The sequence below is a fragment of the Fukomys damarensis genome, unplaced genomic scaffold (genome assembly GCF_012274545.1).
Source record: "Fukomys damarensis isolate Sample0158 unplaced genomic scaffold, DMR_v1.0_HiC HiC_scaffold_29, whole genome shotgun sequence".
NCBI classification, from domain to species: Eukaryota; Metazoa; Chordata; class Mammalia; order Rodentia; family Bathyergidae; genus Fukomys; species Fukomys damarensis.
In genome coordinates this window covers 9,542,219-9,564,707 of record NW_022900941.1, presented here as the reverse complement: position 1 = coordinate 9,564,707, position 22,489 = coordinate 9,542,219, and the positions used below count along the sequence as shown (strand labels likewise).

General features: G+C 45.7%; 1 protein-coding gene across 11 annotated transcripts in view; it reads right to left on the bottom strand.

Annotated features, from left to right (window-relative positions):
* Sctr (secretin receptor) overlaps nucleotides 1-22,489 on the bottom strand; it is a 72,134-nt gene that overhangs the window by 37,984 nt on the left and 11,661 nt on the right. For 3 of the 11 annotated variants that reach the window (XM_010632296.2, XM_010632302.2, XM_010632300.2), the window contains exons 2-3: nucleotides 9,446-9,566; nucleotides 5,988-6,145 (exon numbers count right to left, since the gene is read on the bottom strand). The exons of 1 other annotated variant lie outside the window; for it this stretch is intronic. In XM_010632296.2, the coding sequence (XP_010630598.1) occupies nucleotides 5,988-6,145; nucleotides 9,446-9,507 (220 nt within the window). In that variant the 5' untranslated portion in view covers nucleotides 9,508-9,566. Of the gene's footprint in view, nucleotides 1-2,275; nucleotides 2,358-5,987; nucleotides 6,146-6,272; nucleotides 6,342-9,445; nucleotides 9,567-22,419 lie in introns of those variants that run through there. 7 more of the 11 variants (XM_010632299.1, XM_010632304.1, XM_010632305.1 and 4 more) reach the window with 5 other exon arrangements.

Here is a 22,489-nt window from a genome sequence, read left to right as displayed (position 1 = left end):
CAAAGTGTCACCTCCATCCCTTCTGTGTGAAGTCTCCCTGGCAACCTGCCGCACTGCAGAAGTTCTGACCCTTGGCCCACATCAGGATCAGCTGGGAGCATGTCCTTTGTGCAGATCTCCAGGCCTCACCCTGAGATTCTAGTTTGCCCACTCAGAGGCCGACCCAGGGGTCTACACCTTAGGAGCTTGCCAGAGATGTTGCTGTCTGTGATCTTCACGCCCTACTTTGAGAGTCTACCCTGCATCTCTCTCCTTCCCACCCAAGGCCACCCCTGGCTCCCAGGAAACAGTGACATAGGCAGCCAAGGAGGACAGCGGAGGTTACTGCCTGTCAGCAGCTTCTGGATGCAGAGCCCCACATATACCAGACAGAGCTCCTCCAGGAGCAGGAGCCTTCCTGACCGCCCACCACTTAATTCCCCACACCAGAACTGGCCTGGCTTCGTGAAGACACTCAATGCTCACGGCAAGGGAGCAGACAAATGGACCAGTGTCACATCTCTTGCTCCCTCACTGGGACTGTCCTGCATCTCTATAAGCAGGCTTTTGCTTCGATGCCCACGTGGTTCCCAATTCCATGTCTTGTCCTGACCCATCCTCCACCCTCACCCTTCCTGCCAAATCTACTTTTGTGCTAATAGGAGGTGCCCACGGTACCCAGCTCAACCCCATCTTACAGAGAAAGCCATGAAGCAGAGTGAGGGGCAGTGGCTTCCAGGGGCCAAACAGATAGGAAATGCTGGGAGTGTCTCTGCCCACCCAGTCCTTAGTGCCACTTAGCAGCCTCTGCCCACCAGACCGAAGGCTCCAGTCCATGTGACTGATGACCCACGCCCAGCTGGATAGACAGGCAGAGGTGCCAGGATGTCTAAGAACCTTCCTGAGCTGGGTCATGTCAGGCAGAGACCACAGGGACACTAAGCCTAGTGCTGGCAGAGGGTAGGAGGAATGCCTGGGGTCCAGTCAGTGGGCCTGCTGCCATCTGGCTCAATGTCACACCCTTTGCGCCTGTCACACATAGAGAAAAGGCACTCTAGACAAGCAGGGCCATACCAGACCTGCACTGGACACACAACAGATGTCCTGCAGCTGAATGTCACAGCAGCCCGGGGGTCAGGGAGGACCACTGCTCACGGTAGAGAAGAGGAACTCAGGGTTCCAAGGGCACAGAGACAAGTGCAGGGTGACAGGCCTAGTACCAGCAGCACAGGGATCCCACCCAGCCTTCCTGTCTCCCCACCCGGGGAAGATCCCACCTGGCAGGATGCCCCTGGGTGTCAACACACAGAAGTCTAGACAAGAGCATGATGAACACACCCCTGGGATGTTTGGAGCGTACATGGTCGAACATTTTTATTTTGTAGTCACAAAAATTTTAGAAAATCTAAAATGTATTCAAAAAATTGTAAAGGCTAGCTTTTGACATCTGTGTTTCATAGCTACTATTAGTTCGGAGGGGCCTGTTTTTATAAATTCCACTGATTTAAAGGGAAAAATATTAAGGATGCCACAGTAGAAATGACACAAGGCTGTGGGCTCCTGACTGACTGCAGGGACCTTCTGCACTGCTCCCTGGGTGTGAGCGGAGTGAGCATCTCACACCTGGCTCCCAGATGCCCTTCCCCAGGCCAGGTGGGAATGGGAGATGGGGAGGACACTTACTGTCCACGTGAGAACCCTGTCCAGGGGAGCTCTAGCGGGAAGAGACAGCCAGAACTGGGGTAGCTGTGGGGTCCTGGCAGCTTCGATCCAGAGCAACACACACATCACCACCTGAATCAGGCAGGAGTGTTAGTGAGATGAGGGCCTCGTGGGGGAACACAGCTCCTGACTGCTGAGAGACAGTCACCGCCTCCAGAGAACCCAGGCCAAAATGAGCGTAAGGTCGCTGCTGTCCCTGTAACTGCCTGATGCAGAAGACAGGATGGAAGGATGGGAGGTTTAAGTGGAGACGCCAGGGCAAGCAATGCCATGCCACAGACACCATCTAGGGGAGCAGGAGATGCCCACTGCGTGTGAGGATAGAGTGGGGTACGGGGTTGAGGCAGGTGGCATGATGGAGACAGAGTCAGCATTGGACCCAAGCTTACCTTAGGCTTGGCCTTGCCACTCTGCTCTGTAAGCCTCAGTTTCCTCATTTATAAAGAGGGCATCGTAACATTCTCCAGTATATTTGTGAGAAATGAATGATGTGTGTATGTAATAGAATATTCTCTCATCTATTAACCCCTGCTCTTCTTAATTTTCCTGGCATGGTTTTCCCCTTTCATCTCACCTCCACTCTCAAAATACTGGTTGGAAGTCTCAGAGAGGGCAAGGACTCTCCACGTCTTTTTTGCTGGAGTTTCCAAAGGCCGCTGGAAGAATGAAAGGCATTCTGACGTCATCTCAAGGGAAAAAATAGAAAGCAAAGCAAGACTTCCTCAGACGGGGGAGAAATGGAGGAGGAAAGATAAGCAGGGACATCGAAGGTTCCAGAAAGAGCCTTGCTGCCCAGCCACCCCCAGCTGGCAGGATGGACAGCCCAGAGGAGAGTGGCTATGGGACCGTGTCTAGTGAGACCACACACAGTCTTGCAGAGACTGTGCCCCCAGCCATACACGAAAGGGTCATCTGGCTGGGGACAGGTCTGTCGGCCACCATCCCCATGGAGCAATACGAGATAGAGGTGCTAAGTGACTCTCTGGTACCCCTGGAAAGCTGGGGGGAAGATCCAGAAAATAACAAGCCTTAAGTTTCTGCCCCTCTAGGAAAATGGAGTCAAAGTGATAGAAAACGGAAAATGTTCTATTTTCAGCCAACAGAGTTTAGAGACTCTTTTAGGTTTCTTTCCTTTAGATTTATGAAGGCCCTGACCCTGGGCCAGGCCTAAGACAGACACTCACCACCATCATCCTGCCTATGGGGACAAAGAGGTGGCCTCAGAGGCAGATTTGTGATGGGGTAGGGCTAGGAGGAGGAAGGGCAACCCTGGGGGTCAGAATGGCACCCTGGGTATCTCTAGACTGCCCTACCAGCCTGGCACCTGGCACACCAAGAGCTCTCTGTTGATGAGTGTGTTCTGTGTCCAACCACCGTGGAGCATCCATCTTCCAGTCCTTGGCTTATTTATAAATGAGCTCAGATGGCCTGATGATAACCTGGGACTATTTCTGGAGTAGTATGAAAGGCTGCAGTGATGGGAGGGCCAGGAACAATCACTGCCCTCAGGGCCTTGCTGGATTAGGTTTTGGGGATATGGGCACTGTGTCCCTCCATGCCCCCTCCACATCCTGGATGCTCACTTTGCCTGCTGATGGAAGTCACCGGGGAATCCAGAGCTCCTCCTGGCCTGGTCCCCCAAGTCTTCCTGTGGCTTCTGCATGTCAGCATCGGCCCTTTCCTCTGCCTGGGGACTGTCACATTCAGCTCCCGAGCATTGGAGGCTAAGTCCTTCCTCTCCTGGGGACTGTGCAGACTCCTGAGGGACCCTCTTGTCTTCCTCCCCTAGCCTAAAGACCTTCATTCTGTGCTACTTATCACATTAATTGGCACTGACCATCTTTCTCTTTTTTTTTTCTTTTCCACAGAAAGCCATTCCTGAGAGGATCCAGGACATCAGTTACTCACAGCTCTTTTGTGCTGAGTTTGAACAGAACAAATTACAAACCAGTGAATAGCTCAGGAAAAGATTTGGGCTGAGAGTCCTATTTCATCTCTGTGTGACCGTAGGTCCTCTGACCCTCAGTTTCTCATTTGTGACATGGGGATAATAATAGCAATAAGCAATGATATCAGACCTCCAAATAATATAGAGGAAATATTATAACTCCCAACCTGTCAGATGTCAGATATGCCAAGTTTGTGTTCCCCCAAATCAAAGAATGAGTTCTAAGAAAAAACTGAGGATAAGAGTAGAAAACATTTACTGAAAGAAGAGATTTTTAGATCCTGAGAGGCAGGAGGGGTCCCAAATGGGTGGCTGAGCTCCCTACTTCACAGGGGAAGTTTTATAAAGCACAGTCACGTGGGTACAATGTGAGTTAATGCTATGATGAACCGATAGGGTTACAAGTACAATCACTTAGGTAACAGTGATCCAATGGGGAAGCAGGTCATGTAGCAAGTGTACATGGAAAGAACAAAGAACTTTTCAGGAATGGATGGGTCCAAAGGTCTTGGTCACCTACTGAGGTGACTGATGTCGATGTAGCCTTCATTAGACCAGGTGTTACCACTTATCTCATCCCTCGGGGAAATATGCAGGCCTGGTCATTTTGTATTTATCTTGGGGCCTGGCCTCCTACCGATGTGCCTCCAGCCACAGATGTAATGTATTTTCATCTTCTGCACTGACTCCCTCAGGGCCCAGCCCTATTTGACCGCCTATAATATTTCTACCTAACTTAGCCATCTATAATAACAATACTTACCACGTTGTTATTTTAAGAAGTAAAAATTTTACAAATTGTCTAAGATGTTACATGAAATCTACAAAATAAGTTAAATTATTTCTGAAAAATGAGCCAAGATCAGTTGTTCTGAGACAGGTGAGTTCAAGTGAGCCGTGGTCAATTTAGAGAAACTGCATTAAAAGCCAGCACATAAAAAGTACTGATTCATATACATAATGGACGAACCTCAAAAACAGAATGTTAATGAAGAAGACAGACACAAAAGGTCACACATTGTATGAGTCTATCTTTATGAAATGCCCAAGTTGGTAGCCCCACAGAGACAGAGCAGGTAAGTGATTACCAGTGGCTGGGATGCTCAGTGAGTCCTTACTGGGTGCTGGGCTTTATTTCAGGGCAATGGGCGCATTTTGGAAATAGAAATAGTGGTTGCATAATACTATGATTGTACCAAATGCCATGGAACTGCTCACTTTAATGTTATATGAATTTCACCTAAATAAAAGCAAATTTAAAAAACAAATAAATAAATAAGAACCCATTTCTTCCCACTTGTGCTCTGGGGAGTAGGCAGCTGGCTGGGCAGTAGGGAGCTGGCACGTCCTTACTCAAAGGTGAGGTTACCAAGGCCCAGAGAGGACAAGTCTTGTGAGGCGACCACACAGCAGCAAAGTGACAGAGAAGGACATATGCCTAGGTCTCTCTGACTGCAGAGCCTACACTTTTGCTGCTACCACACAGTCCTTCTGGAACATTCTTTCTCTAGGGAGAGCCAGAGGCTTTCCAGCAGCCAGCTCGGAGCAAGTCCTGTCTTCTGTAAACAGAGCACTAACTATCCCAGTAGAGCAGGCCATGTAGTTATTAGGGTGACCCTGAAATGTTCCCACAAAATGTCGGGAAGGCCTTGGCCACTTAACCTGGAATAGCTGAAAAGTTAATTTTTTATTTGTGGTAAGTATGTTGGGTTGGTGACAGCTCTGTGACTGGCATTTCCTGTGATTTGTTTGACTTTCAAACATTAACCACCCCAGGAATACCAGGCAGCTTAACTATTAACTCTGTACCCCCAGCAGAGAGTCCCACGTCCCTTCCCAGATCAGGCACTAGGACAGAGCCTTGGGCCAGATGGAGGACTTTGGCTGAATTCCCAGGGGACCTGCTGGCCTGAGTGAAAGGCACAGACATTTGGCACCTCCATGTCACTCCCTGCAGGACTTCCCATGAGATTCACAGGTCACGGGCCCCTCAAAGACCCGCTGCCAGGTTCTGATGTAGACACTTCCAACTACGCTGTCCCTCCTCATTGCTTTCATTGCGGCCTTTCAGGGGCTCTACAACTCTGCCACCACATCTGTCCCACCCTCCCTTATGGAGCCCCATGCCTTACTTTGTCAGCCACATGGCCAGCAGGCCGGAAAATCTTTCCGGCACACACGATCCTCCCATCTCCTGTATCACCAGGACTTTAAAACCATGTCTCAAAGCACCAAACCCCTTTGGCTTCCTGGAAACTGCAGAGGCCAGTATGCAAAACAGATCCAAGCAGAGGCCTACTGACAAAAGGCAACGCCAGTCCGCCACCCTGTCACCCACCTGCATGGAGTCCTCCTTGGTTTGGCAGCCAGGGCTTTGAGAATGTAGCTGGGCAAGTGGCCCACAGGAAAGGTGCTGTCCACAGACAGGGCTCAGCATGCAGGTGGGTAGTGGACGCTAGCCAGCCATGGCCGAGGTCAGCCTGTCTGCATGAGGAGCTGGAGAGAGGCCGTGAGAGGAGCTCTTTACTATAAGATGCCTGCTTTCCCACAACAGCATCATGAGGTCAATAGGTTATTGTTCCCTCAGAAATGGCAAGCTGAGGAGAAGAGGGAAGCCTCTTACACAAGACTGCCAGCAGGGGGCGGCAGCGCTGAGACCCTGCAGGGCATAGGCTCCCTGCCTGGATCCAGGCAGTCAGAGTGGTTTGACAGCCACCTGCTCTCATTTACAAGAGTGAGTCTGCCTTGCATTGTGAGGCAACAGACATGAGCACAGGCCCCACCCAACCAGGCCACCCAGACTGAGGCCAGGTTAGGGTGGACAGATCCAGCTCAATGTTCCCTACAGGAGGACTGAGGAGGACCAGGCCTCATCGCTCTCTGCCCAGAGCAGGCCCTGAAGATTTTCCATCCAAAGGAGATCATGGCTAAATGGCCTCAACTAATTTGTGACAAGCCAGCCACTCTGGAAGCAATCACATCTTCACTCCCAGCGCTGACTTCTGTGCTCAGCCCTCAATTCTACACATCCTAAACTGAACTCCTCTCCCCTAGATACCTCACGTTCCTTCATTTCTTCCTCCAGATGCTCAAGGCCAACATCTGGGGCATCCTGGGTTCCCCCTGCTCCACCTCACCTGGGGTCCAGTTCATGGACAAGTCTGGTCAATGTTACCACCTAAATGGCTCTTACCCGTCCGTCTTCTCCCTTCCCCACTGCCCTTCAGAGCACCCTGTGTTCCCTGGCCCTAACCCTTTTTGTGCCTGCCAACTTTGCTGTCCACTGCTGACTGCACCTCTCATCTGGTGGCATTGTCCAGCTATGGGAGCCCACTCATCTCCCAAGCAGAGCAGGCTGGAATTCCAGAAGAAATGCTGCTACCTTGCCTCTGACTTTTAGGGATCGGTGACCAATTACTCTGGCATCTTTACTCCTGATGTGTGCTTCACCTATCTCCTCAGTGCCCCATTGGGATGACACTCCAGTTGCTCAGGGTGAAAACACAATGTCCACCAAATATCTTCCCTGTCCAGTCTTGGTTCCCACAGCTCTACACATTACCTGCTTCTGGGGAACCCCAAGACACCCATCTAGTCACAGCAATCAATGTATCTTGCCCAGGCCAGCAGCACCCCAGTGGGCATCTCTGAACCTACTGGTGTCCTTCTCCAGCCCGTCAATGATGCTGTGGCAAGGGTGATCTTTCACAACAGATAATCCCGCCATTCGCTTCAAAGACTCTCCGTGGATTTCCATCACTTAACAATCAGGATGAAAGTCCTCCAAGTGGTTGGAGAACTTCTATGTGCCAAGGTCACGCTGCTCCCTTGCATCTCTGTCCCTGGTAATGATCAGGCATGCTCAGAGCTTAGTTCGAACATCACTTCCTCAGCAAAGCCCCCATGGAGGCCTAGAGCACTCAAGACCCCTGGTTCTAAGGCAGACAGAGCAGCACACTGTACTTATGTTGTTATTTTACATGGATTTATAATTAATTGATTCAATTCTCTCTTCAGAGTTGGGATGGCTGTGGCAGAGACTGCCCATTGGCTGTGCTTCTCTTCTTTCTCACTTGCAGAATCTGGGTTGTTAAAGGCAGCCATGTGCACAGCTGGAAGTCTGAATTATCAGCTTCCGTTGCAGCCAGGGGTAGCTGTGTGGTCTAATTTTGTTCATGAAATGAAGGGTAAGCAGAAGCCATCCAGAAAGTTTCAGGGAAGCGTGGCTCCTTGGCTTTCCTCCCTGAAGGTGCAGCTGCCATTGTACCACCACAAGGACAGAGGCCACATATTAAGGCAGAAGACACAGGAGTCTGGAATATTGCACCAGCTCTAGCCTTTTTTGTAACAGTAACATTTGGTGGAGCCAACACATAGAATTTCTGCCACATGGGGCAAAATGCATTCCTCAGTGCTGACAGAAGGGTCTATATGCTGCTTTCCCACTATCATATTCTCACCTGATACCGTTAAGTGCCTCACATACAATTTTTGAATGAGTGCCTTTCACGTCATACCAATAACTTAAAATAGACATGGAAATTGAAGGCTAGAGACATGAAATAACTTGTTCAAGATCAGTCACCCAACTTAAAAGCCTGGATTTTTAAAAACTAAAGTAACACCGTATCATAAAAATTAACCATTAACCATTTAAAGTGTACAATTCAGTATCATTTGGCTCAATCACAATACCACATTATGCAACCATCCCCTCTCTCTTGTCTAAGACATTTTCATAGCCCCTAAAGGAACCGGTACCCAACACATAATCACTCCCTGTTGTCTGTCCCCTCATCCCTTGTCACTACTAACGCAATTTAGAGATTTGCCTACTCTGGGCATTTTGTATAAGTGGAATAATATGATATGTAAGTCTTTCTAGCTGGCTTATTTCACTTAGCACCATGTTTTTCAAGGTGCATCTATGTTGTAGCATGTATTCACTCATACCCCACCACCACCACCCTGCCCTTCTCCTGCTGGGATGGAACCCAGGGCTTCGAGCAGGATAAGCAAGCATCTGACACTGACCTACCCTCCCAGCCCCTTTCACTCCTTTTCAAAGCTGAATAATGGTCCATTATATAAGTATGCTCATCCATTCAATTGATGGATATTTGGATTATCTTCACTCTTGAGCATTACAAATAATGCTGCTGTGAACAATCAGTTACAGTTATTTGAATACTTACAATAGATACTCTTCTTAATTCCACTCCCTTAGATGATAAAAAGCAAGAATAGAAGTTAAGGGAGGGGAACATCTTACATTTAATTGTAGAACTAATTATAAAGTGTTAATAATAATTAATATTGACAGCAATATTTACAGAGCTCCTAGATTTTATATGCTACCTCATCTAGAAGTAGACATTTTCCCCTATGTTCTACAGAAAACTGAGGCTCAGGGTACTAAATCATTTGCCTCTGGTCACATAGCCAGTGAGAGTCAGAAGCATGAGATGGCAAGTTTCTCTGGCGCCACCCTGCATTTCCGCTTTCCTCGCTCATCAAATCTGCAGTAGAGGTGACAGTGACAACAATAGCAAACCACCTTCCACACAGCTCCCACCAAACCTTCACTGTGATGACGCCTGCGTGCAGGAGCTGATAGTAAGAAAGTACTAGCTGTCCCCACATGCTGCACAGAGGAGAGGAGCTGCTAGCTTCTGGGTCTGTGCAGAGAACCAGAGCCCTGTTGGTTGAGTGAACAAAGCTGGACCTGACCCCACATCTCATCCTGGCCCAGTGGAACTGCACACAAGTGTGTATTCAGCTGAAAGAATCTCATACCTGGTTCTAGTGACTCCAGGACCAGATCCCCTTTCCCATCCCTGGAGAGCTCCTGTAGACATTGGTCCCGTTCCTCACGCAGCACGCGCAGCACATCACACAGCCGGGTCAGGGCTCCAGCCTGCAAGTCCAAGACCAAGGACACTCATCACTGCTGCCAACTGATCCTATCACACACAGAATTTCTGTGAGAAAGAATGGGGGCTAGATAACAGGCATAAAAACTAGCAAAGCCAAGCCCACAAAGAGCTCCTAGTCAGCAGGGAGGCAAAGGCAACCACTCCTGGGAGAGAATACAGTGCACGGCCAGGTCAGCCAAGATGCTCCCCACCATCCATAGTTTGTCTGCTCTTAAGTTAAAGGAGAATCCCAAGTCCAGCAGGCTGTTTGCTTCCTGCACAGTCGCTGCTACTATTCTATAAGACTAATTACTTTATGTCTCTCCAACTTTGTGGGTATCTGTGAAAGAATAGATTTGATTTAGACAAGTCTTTGGAACCTACTCTTAGCCATCTCCTTTACCCATAGAAGAAGAACATGTGTCCAGGTTGGACAAATGTGACTTCAGGAGGAGAGACACAGCACAGAGGAGGGACAGGCATGTAACACTGGCTCCCTGGCTCTTCTCTAGCATCACTCCATTAGCTCACTGGTGTCAGACACCAGTGATATGTATGCTGGAAAAATAAGTGAACGCACAATTTTACAGATACATGAATGGGACTCCTAGTCTGCTTACAAAATATGGATATCGAATTTTAATACTGCAGTCTTCTTATACACATTATCTCAGTCAGTTCTTGTAATACTCCCATAAAGAGAGAGAAGGAAATTGTCTCATGGTTCGTGGTCGCTACAGGATATGACCAGAATCATACATCAGGGCTCTAGATTTCAGGAAGTAGCCTTCCAAGAGGTCAAAGACCAGGTCTGACACCATGTTATCAGCCCTTCACTGACACTTTGTAGATGAAAATTCCAACATAAAGAGTGGGGGGGGGCATGTCCCTGGGGACAAAGACAGACTCCAAAATGCTCTAAATAAACAAAAACCCTGGGAGAAGGACAGCAAAGGCACCATTACTTTCAGGCATACTGCATTTTAAAACACAATTAAACTATGTACTATCAACAAGAAATTTAAAACCTAAAATATTTAAGTAAAATGATATATAGGCTGATTGAAAGGGTAGAAAAAATAAGTCATGCAATCATTGCTCAAAAAAGCCAGAATGACTATATTAACATTAGATAGAGCTTAGAGCAAAACATGACCAGAGACAGAGACATTGTGTAATGACAAAAAAAGCAAAGCCATCAAAGCTATATAACAATTCTAAGTGAGTAGGCATAAAACAAAGCTATAAAATAAATGAAGCAAAAATCAGTAACACTGAAAGGAGAAATAGATGAATCGACAATTTTAGTTGATGACTACATATCCTCTCAACAACTGATAGAAAATCATCAAGGATACAGGAAAATAACACTAGCCAACATAATTAATCAACATTCATAGAATACTCTGTCCAACCTCAGCAGAAAGCACATTTTCATCAAGTGTCCACAGACTATATATTCCAAGATGACCATATTCTGGGACATAAGAAAAGTCCTGAAAAATGTAAAAGAACTTAAACCATACAGAATGTGTTTTCTGATTACAATGGAATCAAACTAAATATCAATAACAGAGAGAATAGAAGACAATCCCAAATAAAGAAACTAAGCAACACACCTCTAAATAATACATGTTCAACACTGAGAATCAATCAATGAAAACTAACAAGAAGAAAAATCACATGAAAATATACATCAATACAGAAAAATTATTCAACAAAGTTCAACACCCATTTATGAAAAAAAAAAACCTACAAGAGATAGGAACAAGGGAGAATTTCTTCAACGTGATCAAGAGAAGCCAAAAAAATCTGCAACTGAAAAGAAATATTGAGACTAAATGTTTCCCCTAAGAACGGCATTAAGACAAGAATGTCTATGCTCCCAACTCTTATTCAATATACTACTGGAAGTTCTAACCAGCACAATAAGGCAAGAAAAGAAAAGCACACAGATCAGGAAGGAGGAACATTGTTTGCAGATAACATGTTTTTCAATCCAGAAAGTCACAGGAATTTACAAACACTTCCTAGAACTAATAAATGTGTCCAGCAAGGCCTCTAGGATATAAGCCAAGCACTTACAAATGAACTGGATTTTCAATACTAGCAATGAACATATGGACCCCAACTTAAAAATACAAAACCACTTTGTGATAGCTTTCATCACTGTAACCAGTATCTGAGCTCAATCAACTTAGAAAAGTTTGTTTTGGCCCAAAGTTTTGTAGATTTCAGCCTATGATCAATGGGCTTTCATTGCTAGGACTTCTGGCAGCACACCCTGGCAGGAGCAATTGGAGAACCTCTCCTTCACACCTCAGCACTGGAAAGAAAGAAAAAGAAGAGGGTCTGGGGATTGCCATTGTCCCTTCAAGGGTGTGCTTCCAATGACCTGAAGACCTCCCACTAGTCCCCACGTAAAGTGTCTGCAAGCTGGTGAATAAGATCTTAAATATGTAAGATTTGGGGGAATATTCCAGCACAACACATTTAGAATTGACTTTAAAAATGCATAGGTGTAAATCTAACAAACATATATATAGAAGCTTTGTGCCAAAAAGTACATCATACTAGAACTCAAAGATCTAAATACAGTTGTTCATTGACTTATAAGGGGTTTCATTTCTTTATATGCTTGTTGTAAATTAAAATTATCTTAAATCAGTAATGCATGTAAGGGGCCTACTCTCCTGAACATCACAGCTGTGCCACACAACATCTTGCAATAGGGCATCGCTTGTCTTGCCTTGTGATCATGTGACTGCCTGGGAACTGTGGTTTGCTGCTACTGCTCAGCATCACCAGAAAGGGCTAGACCACTTATTCCTGGGCTGGAAAAACATCCAAATGAAGAGTATGCTACTCGATGCTTACGGCTTTTCTGCCATGTGAAGGTCAGAAATCCTAAATCAAACCATCCTAAGTTGAGGATTCTCTGCAATTCCAGACATGGAATTGCTGGATTGCACGATAATATTATATTTAAAATCTTAAGGAACCACCAAACTATTTTCCAGAGCAGCTGCAGCATTTTACATTCTTTTCTTTTTCTTGGGGCGGGTACCGGGATCAAACTCAGGACCTTGCGCTTGGGAGGCAGGCAGCGGAACCACTGAGCTAAATCCTCGGCCCAACACTTTACATTCTTATCAGCCACCCACAAGGGTACCAGTTCCTCCATGGTCTTGCTGACACTTGTTATTTTACTGTAGTTATTATTGTTTGATAATGGCCAGCCTACTGGGTATAAAATGGCTCATCCCACATTTCCTTTTTCTTTGGTACAGGGGACTGAACTCGGGACCTTGCACTTGTGAGGCAGGAGGTAGAACCACTGAGCTAAATCCCCAGCCCCTCATCCCACACTTCTTTTAACTCATGATCCTTCCACTAAAATATAATTAGCCAAAGTAATTTTGTGTGGTGATGATATATCAAGGAAATGTGTGGGGTCCACTACTGTCTGCATGACCGGAACAATATTTTGCTGAAAGGTCTGAGTCCATGGCTTCCAGGTGGTGACCAGTGAAGAAGGAGAATGAGTCATCACAGTTGTTGAAAATGGCTGGAAAGAGCATGGTGCTCAAGGAACAGCCTCCTGGAAGGTCGGCTGGTGGGAAGAGTACGAAATGATCTAAATTAACCTCAAGAAGGGGAGGAGAAATGATACATACTGTCAATATGTGCAGGTATATTTAAATGTGCATTGTATATGCTGACTAACTTCAATATTATTAAGTATGAGTTTCCTTGAAATACATATGAGATAAATGAAGATGAAAAAATTGCTAAACAGGAGGCCTTCATTTTTAAAGGTATCTTTAAAGAGTTTGAAATTTTTAAGTGTGCTTTTTCTTTTACTTGTAATAAAATATAAAGTGTACTAGTTAAGAGTTTAAAATGAAAAATGGCAGTTCTCTACCCTAATCTCTGCCTGTTCTCCAGGTACTAGTGTTTTCAGCTCTTTATTTTCACTTTTATCTTCGTATTTTAAAAATGTTACACCGCTACTTCTTGGTTTGAGACATTCAAAACTTCCTACTACAAAAGATATAAAGAATTAGATATTTTATACATCCCTGAATATATTTCTCTCCCCCTAGATTATATGTTCTTCTCTTCATTCAATTTTTAGTGAAATAAATGATCTGTATTGATAACTTCTTTTGACTATGAAATATTGTTCTCTGCTGTCAAGTCACATAAAATGATTATGTGTCGCTTGCACATTTTGTTTTTCCTGAGGTCAATAATTGCTGTGTTGCTTCATTTGATCAGTTTCTGTGTACCTATGGCTAATTTCTCTAAGTGTTCCCTCAGCTCTATCACACATATCAATAGTCCTATTTGTTTTTCCTCTAGAGACTTCTCTTCAGGTCCCCGTGCCTGCCCACTCCCACAGGGGTCTCCTACCTGGCTGTGGCCTGGAGGTCACCTCCCCTCCTCTCCTGCATGGAGTCCTGTTTCCTACATTCCATGTCATTTTCCTTGGTTTGCTTTCTTGTTCTACAGAAGCACAAGCTTCTCTAGTATCTTCTATGAAAACATACATGGGTAGTAAATTGGTTTTTTTTCCTAAGTACTGGGGATCCAGCCCAGGGCCTTGCACAAGTAGACAAGTGCTCTGCCCTGGATTAACCCCCCAATCCTGGGAAAACTTTGATCAACTTCAAACTAAAAGTTTGGGGATAAAATTCTAGGTTGAAATAATTTTCTTCCAAAATTTTAAAGGCATTTCCCTTTCGCTCTTCCTATATAGTTGATAACAAAGCAACCTTGATTCCAAAGTTTTTATAGATGAATTTTTTTTCCTTCAAATCATTTAGGATGTTTTTGTTTTTAGTTATTTTGAAATGTCTTGGGGAATTTTTTTTCTCATTGTTTCAGTATTTGGGGAAGATGTTCATTTCTGAAAAATGCTAAAAATGTTTTATATTTTATCCTTTACCTCTTTTACCTTCTTTATCTCTCTGGAATTCATGTTATTTGAATACTGGAAAATTTGGATCGATTCTGTAACCTCTTTCTTTTTACTACTCTACCATTTCCTCTTTGTGATCTTCCTGGGAGATTCCCTTGGCATTGTCTGTGGAGTGTTTTCAATGAATGTTTTGTTTTTATATATTTCATTTCCAAGAAGCTGTTCTTACTCCATATGATTTCGCTCCGATACCATCCTTTTCTTGTTCTATAATGCCAGAATCCTTTTTTAAAAACTTGTCTTAGTCCATTTCTGTTGCTATAACAGAATATCATAGAAGTTGTAAAGAAGCAGATTTATTTGGCTCACCTTTCCGGTAGCTGAGAAGTCCACGAGCATGGTCCCAGTATGTGGACAGGGCTTTTGTATTGCATCATAACATGGAGGACAGGAAAACCATCACACCCAAGAAAGCAATCACCCAAGCTCAGATCTCTTCCTCTTCTCATAAAGCCTCTGACCCATTACAGGGGCCCCACTGTTACGACTTCATCTAACCGTAACTGATTCCTAAAGGTCCCATCTCCAAATGCCATCAAGATATGAATTTGATGATTAAGTATCCAACACATGAATTTCAGGGAGACACATTCAAATCAGAGCAACTGTTATTTCTAGACATTAACTGTACTGGTGGATTTTACATTTTTCTTCTCTCTGCATGGTCTCTGATTCCTCTCAATTCCTTTTGTGTGTGTGTGGTTTTTTGTTTGTTTGCTCTTATTTCCATATTGGAGCCCTTCCTCAATGCCATATTTAAGCTTGAGGCACTATATACCATCCTTGGAACCATGTGGACTAGAACAACTTGTGGACTGGTGGCCCTCACTGTAACACGATCTGGCCAAAGAGGCCCGCTGCCAGAACCCAGGGGACCCTTCTCCCTGCAGGGTCCCTTCCAGGGCACTGCAGGCCCACTGGACTGTTGCTCTTCGATCTGCTGTCAGCATTTAGGAGGCCATTTTCCCCACGCTGCTCCCACTTTTTCATTCATTTTCCATTTTGCAAAGATTTCTTGAAATCCCTGCTTCATTGTTGTCTTTTACCTTGTTCTCATTGGCTTTGTGGACTGATAATCTTTTTTGTTCTTTCACTGATGCTTTAAGGGCTTTTTCACAGGCAGAATAAACACATGTGCCTAATCTGCCACTGTAAATCAGATATCCTAATAAAAAATCTGCCCCATATATTTAATAAGAGATTCTCAGGAAAAAAAATCATTAGTATTTTATTACTTCATTATTTTCGTTAGGCAGAGAAAAACATACATATTTTTTCCTGTGTTGCTTCAGAGTTTGAGTGTAAGCCACCATTAACATCTGCAGTTTTTATATTGCTAAAATCATGTCAAAGTTTGACTTTCTAAATATTTGGACCAGAAAATTTTTTTGTATAACTTTTTTCCTTTTCTTGGAGCTTTAAGTCAAATTTCTTTTTTCTTGTTGATCACAAAACTCATAGGCCTTTGCCTTATCAACTGCACCTCATAGCCATTCTTTTGGTATCTGAATGGAACAATCTGTACTATAGTGTGGTCACTTCTCTGAGCCTTTCTTTGAGGACCTCCTTAGCTAATTTATTTCTAGGAGTGTTGCAGAAATGAAACTGACAACCATCTATCGCTTTTCTGATGAACTGCACTTTTTTTTTTTTTTGAGAGAGGGTCTTACTATATAGTTGAGAATGACATGGAACTCACTATGTAGCCCAGACTGCTCTCAAACTCACAGTGATCCTCCTGCCTCAGCCTCCTGAGTGCTGGGATTACAGGCATGCACCACCACTTTTTCAAACTCCTACATTTCAGATTCAGTTTGGGTTTTGCTAGGGTATAATCTATGATAATTTTTAAAGAAAAAGTGTGTGAGTTGTAAGCCTCTGAGTCTGTACACCTCAAATTGTATCTCTGGTAAGGAAAACCACCCTTTGCCTCATTCCATGCTTAGTCAAGGTTTGGCCCCCTACAGTGTACAGGTCCACAACTGGTGCTTGATGATTCTATGAGGAACTTCCACCATCCTTTCTCTGGGATATTTTCACAGATAGTAGACATAATTTGAGATGTCTGCTCAGCCTATGAACCAACAACTCTTCTTTGGAAAGGTTCCTTTACCTCTGTGTGGGTTGGTCTCACTAATTAGACCAAAAGAGAAAAAATAACCCAGTTTGGGAAAAAAAATGTACCTTCTTTTGAAAATGTGGCATTGCAACAGGAGTAGGGTCAATCTCTCCCCTTCTTGATGCATAGTAACTTGGAAGCTATGGGCAGCCTTATTCTGCCATTTAGAAAACCATAGAATAACCCAGGCTGTATGACACAGACATCAATATAGAAGAGGAAAGAGTTTGTAAAGTTCTGTTGTGTATTGTAGAGAATTTTGGACATCTAAATCTGAACCAAAAATGTAGAAGATACAATAAAAATCATTAAATTCTGAAGTGGTGAGACACGGCATCATTTCACTGTTCACCCTTTATATAAAGCAACTATTTGCCTGCCAACCTGAGACTGGAAACGAGTCTCAAGGCGGGAAACGAAGTAAGAGTATAGCTGATATTATGAAAAAGAAGGAAGAATTCGCTATTATTTAACCAGTTCAATCTACAAAATGTCAGCGAACATTTACTGGGCAGCTGCTGTATGCCTAGCACTCTGCTCATCACTGAGGACATGAAAAGATCCTGCCCTTGATCTTGATGCTCACTGTCTCCAAGAGGCTGCAGTGAGGCCAATGGCACACAATGGCCAAGGACAGAGCAGCGAGGGAGGCACTGGAGGTGTGGGAACCTCAGGGGTGGGAACAGCTGGCTAGGGAAGCCCATGCTTGAGCCAAGGGCAGAGGGAGGAAGTGATGGGGATGAGGAAGGGCCTCCCAGACAGGAAGGCAGTGCTATGAGAATCACTGGGACTCCCCAGGAAAAGTCCAGAGGATCTCTAAGGAGCCAGTCCAGGTTAAATGAGGTTATAAGGGTAGGGTCCTGATCCAAAAGGATTCACGTCCTTATAAGAAGAGATACCAGAAAGTGCTCACCCCGCCCTGCTCATCGTGCTCATGGGAAAGGCTGTGTGAGGACAAAGCAACCGCTGCAAGCCAGAGAGTGAATCCTCACCAAAACCCAAATCTTGCTGGACCCTGCTCTAGACTTCAGCCACTTGAACTCTGAGAAGATAAATCTCTGCTGTTTAAACTGGTCTGCCTGTGGTATTTTGTTATGACAGGCCAGCTGACTGAGATGAATGGCACGGAAGGAAAGAGAGAGAGCAACTTAGACACATCTGTCAGAATAAGATCTTGGTCAAAGGAGGTCCATCCAGTCTCGATGCTCAGAAAAGGAGAGAAAAATCTTGTTGGAAATGAGAGGGCAGCTGGGGAGGTCTGGGGTTAGAAAAGGAAGGTGTGTGTCAGTGAGCTCCTTTGAAAGCCATGGGTTGGGGGAGCAAGGTGGGCGAAAGGACTCTGCAAACCTCCAGAATCCTGACAGCTGTTGAGGCAGGCTGCAGGAAAGGATTAACCAGTTATTCCCTTTCCCAAACGCCCCTTGGAATTGTCCAACATGAATCCTTGGGCTGGGTAAGCCCAGGATATTCTTATTTTCTCCAGTCCACACAGTGCTGAGCAGCTTTCTGTTTGTAACGTGAGTAGAGAGGATCAGAGGCTATGGGTTTACCCAGGGATGCAGAGTTTCCTGGAGCCCAAGTGAAGGTCAGTGGTAAGAGCCATCAGCCTCCAAAGGACCAAACTGGGGGCTAATGTTGGAGATACTGAGGTGATGGAGCTCTAATCCTGGATAGGAATCTGCGCCTTCAAGAGGAAGTGCCAGGCAGAGAGGCTCAGACCATGAGTGAAGATAAAGGGGGAGGTTAAAGGAAGCGGAGCTCTATGAAAACTCCAGAGTGCAATGCCAAAACCAAGAGAGGGACTTCCCTGAACACCTGGGACATGGGGCTTCATCCCGTTTGAAATTGTCACCCCCCAGCTCATCTATGGCCTGCTCACTGAGAGCTGTGTATAATTCAGATTTGTTTTATATTTCATAAAGTGATGAGATGAAGTCAAAATTAATGTCATTTTGAGGTTTGGGAGAGAATTTTAGGACGGCCCCTTGGGAACAAGTAACCCAGAGCAGGCTTTTGAGGGAACAGAGACTCCCAGGGGTGAGTTCCCACACCATCCTGTCCAGCCAGGTGACCTTCCGCAAGCACCTTCACCTCTCTCTCTCCGAGCCTGTGTCCTCCCCTGCCCAATGCAGGCTTTGAATGTCACTGTGCAAATTAAATCAGACCTCTGGGAAGGACTTGGCCGTGCCTGGTGTGAAACAGGAGCTCAATAAGGAGCTGTTATCACCATCACCACCACCACCATCACCATCACTAATCATTCATGAACTTATTCTAATTTACAAATGCTTCTTTGGAAAATGTCCTTGCTTTGGCAGCACATATACTAAAATCAGACTGGAAAATGAGGAAATGATTTTTCACGTACATAAAGAAAATCTCCAGTGACCCAACTCTGAAGAGTCATCATGAACGTGCTCCCCAGGCTTCCTAAAATGCTGCTTACCAGGCTGCCGAAGGGCTGGTCAGTCTCTGGATCCAACTGCACCATGGATGGGGCAAGGGCCACCATGCGCCATAGGCTTCTATGTGCCAGGCCCCATACTTGGAAATTTCAAGTTTCTGAGCCATCATCTGGGGAGGGGGGATGGTCACAGGCACAGAAAAGGTGGAAGGGAGGACAGAAAAGACTAAGGAACCCATTCTTTGCAGAAGTTTTCTTGTATGGCTTAGAAACAAGTTTTTACCAGGTACCCGTTTCCATCCTTTGACTCAGATTCCCTGTCACCAACCCCACTACTCCAAATTCACCATGCAGTGAATTCTATTGTCAGCTTGGTTACTGTGTCTCCAGTGGAACATGTGAGACTTACAGGGCAAGTCTTCCCTCCCCATTGACAGATAACACTTGGCAATATCTGCAGAGCTTCTATTGTCACAGCTTTGGAAAGACAAGCTTGGCTTCTAGTGGACAGACACCAGGCATACTGCTAGATGTTGTACAATGCACAGGAAAGGCCCAGCAACAGAGTATTGTCTGTCTGGCCCACTGTTTATTATAGTTTGGATCTTAAATATCCCCCCTGAGCCCATATCTCAAAGACTTAGTCCCCAGCCTGGGACACTACTGGGAGGTGGTAGAACCTTCAGTAGGTGGGGCCTAGTGGGAGGAAGAGAAAGGTGTGCCCTGGAAAGTCATATTGAGACTCCAGCCCTGCCCCAACCCTGCTTCCCAGAGGCTGTGAGGAGAGAAAAGTTCCTGCCTCATATGCTCCCACCATGATGTACTGTCATCATGGGCTGTCACAGGCCCAAAAGCAATCAGGGACCTGAGACCTATGAAACCGTGAGCCAAAATAAGCCTCTCCTCCTTTAAGTTATTTATCTGAGGTATTTTGCCTTGGTGACTAACACAGTATCAAAGTTAAGAAATCAGGCTTGAAGAGAAAAACAGCCCAACCATTCCACTTAATTCATTAAGGTTATTGAGTTGGCAGTGTCCAGTGTCATGGATTTAAAAGCTCTACCTTGAGGGACTCTTTTTCCATTGCCTGACAAGTTTATCTACAATTCAGCAAGCAACGATTGCTTTCAAGATGTGATTCTTCATTACTTGTTGCTATATAAAGCTGCCACTTTTGCAACACTGTCCCCTGGGTGCCATCATTTCATTTACTCATCATTCATTCAGCATACACTTAGTGAACTCCCTCTTGCAGGCTCCAGAACAAGATGGATTTTCAGTGCTCACATTCAAAGTATACATGTTATGGGGGCTAAGGGGACAGATGCATTAGTAAATAATTATAAGATTATACCAGGCAAAAGTTCCCACAAGATACTCAAGGAAAGAGCATTAGAGGAAGGTGCGTTCAGTGTTTCTTATAGGAAGCCTTTGAAAACAGTCCCTTTCGGCCATTGCCACTTGCAGAGGACCCTCGGACATCTACCTGGGATGGGCAGGAATAAGCAATTTGGACAGTGACCCCCATTCAGAAGCTCCCATCATCTTCCTCAAATGGAGCCCCAAATGAATAAAAAGTTACTTTGAGTATCCTTGAATTTTGAAATCAAATGACTGACCATACAGTGTCAGACCAAAGAAAAGCAGCGTTTCAAAGGCTGGGAAATACTCCAGACAAAGTAGGTTGATTCCACGCTAATTTATTAAATAGCTTTTCTGCCAAGAAGTATCAGGATAAGCCCACAAAATAACTGGAAGACTACAGCCAATACTCAAGAAGCCCTGTAATGTAGACCTTGAAGTGTATGGAAATGTCATGTAAACAAAAGTTGCAATGGACATAGCTCCCAGGGGTAGAGATCTGGGGGCCTGAGTTCAGTCCCAGCTCTATGCTAACTTGTTCTCTCTGCGGGTATCAATTTGCTCATTTATAAAATGAGGGAATCCAATCAGAGTTTAAGGAAGCGCTTTCTCAGGGTACACTGAAGACTTGAACCAAGGAAAGCCTCTCATTTTCCCCTTCGATTATTCCTTAGATGACCTGGGGGAGGATCAAAACCTCCTTGAAATTTAAAACAAAAGAGAAAAGGCTGAGCTTCAGTCTTGCAGTCAAGTTATAACAACCTCAGGGTTTCTGCAAATAATTAAGGAGGCTGGGAGGCTCCAAAGGAAGGAGCTAGTGCCTCTCCCACCTGCAGGCACTTAACAACACTCCTCCAGACTGCATGCTGCGGGGCTGAACTGTCTCCAGGGTCGGCTGGCTTTTCCCCAAACTCGGAGTGGGCGCTGTTGCTCTACCACCTTCCAGCAGCAGCACAGCCACTGAACAGAAGAGGTTCCTAGGCTACGTGGGACCTGAGAATGAGCCATGACTTCCAAAGTACAGATGCTGGAATGCCACGGAGCTACAGAAAGAGCACATCTCCTGAGTGCCAATGCTCTCTGCTCCAGGAGTAAAAGTTTTTCTTGCAATCAAAACAGGAGCAGACTAGAGGAAGTCAAGGTTGATGGGTACCAGGAAAGACTTACCCAGGATGGAGAATGGAGACAAGCCGGGCATGCTCGTGGTTCTGGAATCTGCCCCACAGCCTGGCCCCTTTCCTCATTAGCTCTCTGCTGCAGTCTGGGTATACAGCCTCTCTCTCATTCCCAGATCCCACAGGGAGAACCTCAGAACTCCAAGGGGTTTCTATGGGACAGAAAAACAGACTACCCACCCTCCCACCTTTCTCTTCTCTCCCAGCCCTTCTGAGACCTAGTCTGTAGGGAACAGCTAGTGGCTCCCCGGCGGAGGCAGACAGGGGACATGAGGAAGCCAAAGTCCCCAGGACGGGGGTGTAAGCTGTCCGGTCAGAGACCGGAATCTTGGCGGGAGCATTCTCAGATTTTTCCCATCTGCAGCCCAGCAGCGCGTGTGAAAATGTCAAGGATTTGGGACAGACGGATGTGAGTTCAGAGCCTTCTTCTGACCTGAGGCAAGATTTCCCCCTCACTCTCAGAGCTCTGGCTTCCCTGTCTGTAAAGCGAGGTTAATAGTCTCAAACAGCACTGGGAGGTTTCCTTGAACATCCGAAAGCACAGTGCCTGCACATTAGGCATTGCCAGGGGCGATTCCGGAATTTCCATCAGGAAGAATTTAGAGATGCGACCCGGAAGAGGGAGGTGTGTGCGTGTGGCGGGGGTGTATCTTAGAGCTTCCATCGCTCTGCGAACACGCGGCGGTTAGGGGAAGAAAGGGCTCCCTCCCTTCCCCTTCAGGGGAAGATTCTCCGGTCCCCTACTCTCCCATCGAGCGCTGGACCAGACAGAGAGGCGGCCCCCTGCCCTGTACCAGGGCGCGGTACTCACGGTGTGCGCGGCGCAGGCAAGAACCAGCAGCGGTGACAGGCTGGGGCGCATGGTGCCCAGCGAGCTCCCC